This window comes from Microcaecilia unicolor, chromosome 5 (assembly GCF_901765095.1).
Source record: "Microcaecilia unicolor chromosome 5, aMicUni1.1, whole genome shotgun sequence".
NCBI classification, from domain to species: domain Eukaryota; kingdom Metazoa; phylum Chordata; class Amphibia; order Gymnophiona; family Siphonopidae; genus Microcaecilia; species Microcaecilia unicolor.
In genome coordinates, this window is record NC_044035.1 from 342086063 (window position 1) to 342092062 (window position 6000).

General features: G+C 45.5%; 1 protein-coding gene across 1 annotated transcript in view; it reads right to left on the minus strand.

Annotated features, from left to right (window-relative positions):
- Nucleotides 1-4422, minus strand: part of SDR42E1 (short chain dehydrogenase/reductase family 42E, member 1) — a 79001-nt gene extending 74579 nt beyond the window's left edge. The window contains exon 1 of the mRNA XM_030204518.1: nucleotides 4377-4422. Within this exon, the coding sequence (XP_030060378.1) occupies nucleotides 4377-4411 (35 nt within the window). The 5' untranslated portion in view covers nucleotides 4412-4422. The remainder of the gene's footprint in view (nucleotides 1-4376) is intronic.
- Nucleotides 4423-6000: the final 1578 nt, after the last annotated feature.

Sequence of the window (6000 nt, forward strand, 5' to 3'; positions counted from 1 at the left end):
AGCAACAGTGGAGGAGTGGCCTAGTGGTTAGGGTGGTGGACTTTGGTCCTGAGGAACTGAGTTCAATTCCCGGCACAGGCAGCTCCTTGTGACTCTGGGCAAGTCACTTAACCCTCCATTGCCTGCCACATTGAGCCTGCCATGAGTGGGAAAGCACAGGGTATGAATGTAACATAAATAAATATTTGCTGATTTTAACAAATTAAAAACAATAAAAGTGCACAAGTTTGAGCACCCGTTCAGTCTGTGTTATATAATTCCTCCTTTGGCAGAAATAACAGCTTCTAAACCTTTCCTGTACCCAGCTAAGTCTTTGTATTCTTGCTTTTAGAATTTATTTTTTCCCACTTTGTTGCAGAACTCCTTCTAGCTCAGAAATATTATTATGCCACCTTCTATTCAAGGCATATTTGAGATCTCCCCACAGATTTTCAGTACTATTTAAGTCTGGGGACTGTGAAGACCATTCAAAAACCTTCATCTTTCTTTCCTGAAAGTACTTCGTGGTTGATTTTGAAATATGTTTCAGATCGTTGTCTTGCTAATTTATCAATCTCTTTTCAGCTTCAGTTTCTTCACCGATATTAGCCTCTAGAATGGGGGTTCTCAAGCCAGGCCTCGGGACACGCTTACGTCAGTTACATTTTCAAGATACCCACAATGAATATGCATGAGATAAATTTGCGTGTAGTACCTCCATTGTATGTAAATTTCTCATGCGTATTCATCGTGGGTATCCTGAAAACCTGACTAGCTAGGTGTGTTCCAAGGACTGGCTTTGAGAACCCCTGTTCTAGAATATGCCAATACTGAGCTGAATTGATTATTCCTTCTACTCAAGCGATAGATATATATTTTTTTTAATACCGTTTGTAACAAGGTTTTGTGCTGTGTGCATTTATCTTTTTGGGCCATTTTCAAAAAAAAACCCAAAACATGCAAGTGAAAAATATTGAAAATCAAGCCACTGGGATGTAGGAGGGATCAGCATTTTTATGGTCCCCCAGACATCCCAGGAGAGCAATGAGGCTCCCTAGGGGCCACTGCTATGGACTTCATATAAATGCTCCCAGGTACACATCTCACCGTTGCTCCTTGATCTTGTCTGCTGAGCCCTCCAAAACCCACTACCCCCAACTGTACATCACTATAATAGCCCTTATGGGTGAAGGGGGCACCTATATGTGAGTACAGTGGGTTTCTGGTGAGTTTTGGAGTGTAAAAGGTAGGGGAAGGTATGGGCCTGGGTCCACCTGTCTACAGTGCACTGCACTCAACACTACACTACTCCAGGGACCTGTAAGCTGCTTTAATGGACCTGGGTATAACATCTGAGGTTGTCATAGAGTCTGGTGAGTACTATTTTTATTCACATTTTTTTGTTGAGTGGGAGGGGGTCAGTGACCACTGGGGAAGTAAGGGGGGGGGTCATCCCTGATTCCCTCCAGTGGTCATCTGGTCATTTAGGGCTCCTTTTTGTGCCTTATTCATTCTGAAAACAGGTCTAGACCAAAATGTTGAAGTTTTCACACTAGACATTTTTGTTTTGTTCCATTATGGCTGTAAAACATACAAGTGTTAGGCAAACCCTAATCCCGCCTTTGAAACGCCCCAACACGCAGACCAAATGCGTAGATAGACGTCTGAAAAACAGGTTTTGAAAATACTGATTTGGACGTAGAGAAATATGTCCACATGGTGCTTTGACACTTTTCGGCTCTTTTGAAGATAAGCCCCACTGTATAATAAAATTAAAATAGTAAAATTGAATAAATAAAAACAATAAACTTCAATAAACCCCAGATCCTCCCATGTATTACCTCCCTCTGCTATTTAATAAACCTATGCGTGTTAGAAGTTTATAATGTGCACAAAGAGACTAAGCAATTACTTAGTAGACGTGAATATAAATTAAATATCAATTTTGCTTGCACTAAATTTAAGGCACACTAACAAATGCACATCCCTGCCTCTTTTATGAAACCTTGAGGGTAAGCAGAGTCTGCGGCGTCTTTTATAGTTAAGAAGTTATTGCACGCACAGGGATAAGGAGTCATGAGGATTGGTGGATACTTCTTAAACACGATATGCGATATGCTGGAATGGGGTATCCGCCATCCTCTGCTGAATAGAATGTGCCAAGTCAGAAACACACAGCAATGAGAGTCTGTGCATTGCTATACTTTGGGCAGAGATCCTGGATGCCACGTCAAAGATGTCATAAGTGCCCGTGGCCAAGAACTTTTGACATGCCTACTGCTGCTTGACCAACTGGTGAAGTGACTGTGCTTGTTCCAGAGGGAGTGTCTCTACCAGGTCCGACAACTTGCGCACCGAGTTTTGCAAGTAGACGTTTATGAAGAGCTGGTATTCAGGAGATGAGCAGAGCCGGTGGGGGGAGGCGGGGCTGGTGGTTGAGAGGCAGGGATAGTGCTAGGCAGACTTATATGGTCTGTGCCAGAGCCGGTGGTGGGAGGCGGGACTGGTGGTTGGGAGGCGGGGATAGTGCTGGGCAGACTCATAGGAGCCAACTTTTCAAAATTATTGGGGGTGCTTAGCCCAGTGGAAATAACCCCTCCCAGAACACATACAAGGCATTTTCTCAATATTGGGGGTGCTCAAGCACCCACAGCACCCACAGAGTCGGCTCCTATGGGCAGACTTATACGGTCTGTGCCAGAGCTGGTGGTGGGAGACGGGACTGGTGGTTGGGAGGCGGGGATAGTGCTGGGCAGACTTATACGGTCCGTGCCAGAGCCGGTGGGGGAGGCGGGGCTGGTGGTTGGGAGGCGGGGATAGTGCTGGGCAGACTTATACGGTCCGTGCCAGAGCCGGTGGGGGAGACGGGGCTGGTGGTTGGGAGGCGGGGATAGTGCTGGGCAGACTTATACGGTCTGTGCCAGAGCTGGTGGTGGGAGGCGGGACTGGTGGTTGGGAGGCGGGGATAGTGCTGGGCAGACTTATACGGTCTGTGCCAGAGCTGGTGGTGGGAGGCGGGACTGGTGGTTGGGAGGCAGGGATAGTGCTGGGCAGACTTATACGGTCCATGCCAGAGCCAGTGGTGGGAGGCGGGGCTGGTGGTTGGGAGGCGGGGATAGTGCTGGGCAGACTTATACGGTCTGTGCCAGAACTGGTGGTGGGAGGCGGGGCTGGTGGTTGGGAGGCGGGGATAGTGCTGGGCAGACTTATACGGTCTGTGCCAGAGCCGGTGGTGGGAGGCGGGACTGGTGGTTGGGAGGCGTGGATAGTGCTGGGCAGACTTATATGGTCTGTGCCAGAGCCAGTGGTGGGAGGCGGGGCTGGTGGTTGGGAGGCGCGGATAGTGCTGGGCAGACTTATACGGTCTGTGCCCTGAAGAGGACAGGTAAAAATCAAAGTAGGGTATACACAAAAAGTAGCACATATGAGTTTATCTTGTTGGGCAGACTGGATGGACCGTGCAGGTCTTTTCTGCCGTCATCTACTATGTTACTATGCTAGTTAAGCTGTGGCATGCAGCGGCAACAATCTGTGTGCCTCGCACAAGACCGTAATTTTCAGGGCAGCACTTTCATTAGTCTTCCTTGCAGCACTGTAGATAAGCAACTAGTTTTCCCAGCAAAATGAGCCCTTAAAAGGGTGGGGGGGGGGGGGGGGGGGGGCAGTGTTTGCCAAAGATAATGTAATTCTTATGAGAGGCATTTGAAGATCAGATTAGGAGGTATAATAAGCAGACTAATAAGGAAATCAGGTTTTGGTTACGCTGTAAGAGAGACAGGGCCTGCCCCATTGTAGATACTAATGCATTTATGCAACACAGGAAAAGGGGGGTATTTATGCATAGTTTGTTTGTTTGGTTTCTTTTTTCTTAAGCAGAAAAGTATTCGCATGCAGAGCCATCCTGAAGGGGTGAGAGATGACCACTGAGGAACCTGCCCCCATGGTGGTTGGGAGGCGGGGATAGTCTGGGCAGACTTATACGGTCTGTGCCCTGAAGAGCACAGGTACAAATCAAAGTAGGGTATACACAAAAAGTAGCAAATATGAGCTATCTTGTTGGGCAGACTGGATGGACCATGCAGGTCTTTTTCTGCCGTCATCTACTATGTATTACAGTCACAATCCTGCAATATTGCAAATTTTACATCAATCCATAAACTGCACGCATCATCATTGGGAAAAGAGAATAATCTGGATTGCTCCAAACCTCTACACAGAAATAACATGCTCACAAAAAAACTTGACTTTGGTCATGCATGAATGTAAAATATGGATAGAGCCTTATCAACTACAGAATAAATGAGCACATACTAGGAATAGAACTAGAAATGCCAAAGAAATGCTGAACATTCAGATTTCCACATTTGGCATTTTCAAATTGCTAAACCAAAACTTACATTTTTTTTCTGCCTTTACTGTCCGGACAGTTCATCCTCTTGTAGTCCGTGCCTCCCATATATTTCAGGGACTGCTATTATGTGCTGGCTGCAGCATGCATCTCCTCATTCTCCCATGGGCCTGCGGGGATTGGCTGAAGATACGTGTGCATTTGGGGTGTGCACGCAGAGCCAGGACTTTTCATTAACACTTCAGGATCATAAGCCAGTTTTACCAGGCAGCAGAGAAGGGGCCGGTACTCACTTCCGTCAAGTACCCACCTGAAAAAGAACCCTGTTTATGAAGGAGAGACATTAAGTGTTATCCAGATTTCCGTTCTCTGCAGTGCAGAGTCTGATTTAAAATTCTTCTGGGATTCACTCATTTCATATAGAGACAAGAGCATTTGTCATGGTAACACAACAGAGCAGTTCAAAGAAATCAGGTATCAGACCTCATATGGTAGAGGGGAATCAGTGTAGATATTAATAATAATAAGTAGGGAGTCAGGGAGAAAAATAGTATGCATATTTGTGAAAATATTACGCATGTGTCCACACTCTGCCACACACGGAAGTTTCCTTTCTCTGAGCTCCCAGTTCAGCTGGAACCTGGAGGGTGATATGGCATCAACTTGGAGATTTTTTTTATCCCTGTTATATATCCCTCTGCTCCCCATCGCCAGCACACCTAATCTGGTCTTTGCACTCAGTGACAGTTCTCGGCCATTTAGAACCCTGCAATTATGGGCCCTAAATCCAATCATAAGGTATGTCACCCCGAAGCAAGGAAAAAAATTATTCTTGCCTGATAATTTTCAACCCAGAGACTTACAGTTATGCCAATCTACCAGCAGCTGGAGACAAAGAGAACGCCAGAGCTCTGCCATATAGCACCCTGTATAGCGGCTTCACTCTCCGTATTTGATAACAAAGCAGTAAAGGCAAACAGCAAAGAACTCTCTTGCCTCTAAAAAGAACTATTTAGCCTAAACAGTACAGAGAACACTGCAAGAAAACAAACATAAGTACATAAGTAATGCCACACTGGGAAAAGACCAAGGGTCCATCGAGCCCAGTATCCTGTCCACGACAGCGGCCAATCCAGGCCAAGGGCACCTGGCGAGCTTTCCAAACGTACAAACATTCTATACAGAAAATTTAAATTTATTTAGACAGGATAGGGAAAATAGTTGTATTGAACAAAAATATTTTATTCATGGGAGGCGGGGATAGTGCTGGGCAGACTTCTACGGTCTGTGCTCAGAAGAGGACAGGTACAAATCAAGGTAAGGTATACACAAAAAGTAGCACATATGAGTTTATCTTGTTAGGCAGACTGGATGGACCATGCAGGTCTTTTTCTGCCGTCATCTACTATGTATGTTACTATGATACATAATATTCCTGGAATTGTGGATTTTTCCCAAGTCCATTTAGTAGTGGTTTATGGACTTGTCCTTTAGGAAACCATCTAACCCCTTTTTAAACTCTGCTAAGCTAACCGCCTTCACCACGTTCTCCGGCAACGAATTCCAGAGTTTAATTATGCGTTGGGTGAAGAAAAAGTTTCTCAGATTTGTTTTACATTTACTACACTGCAATGAGGAATGCGCTGTAGGAGCAAAACCAATATATATATATA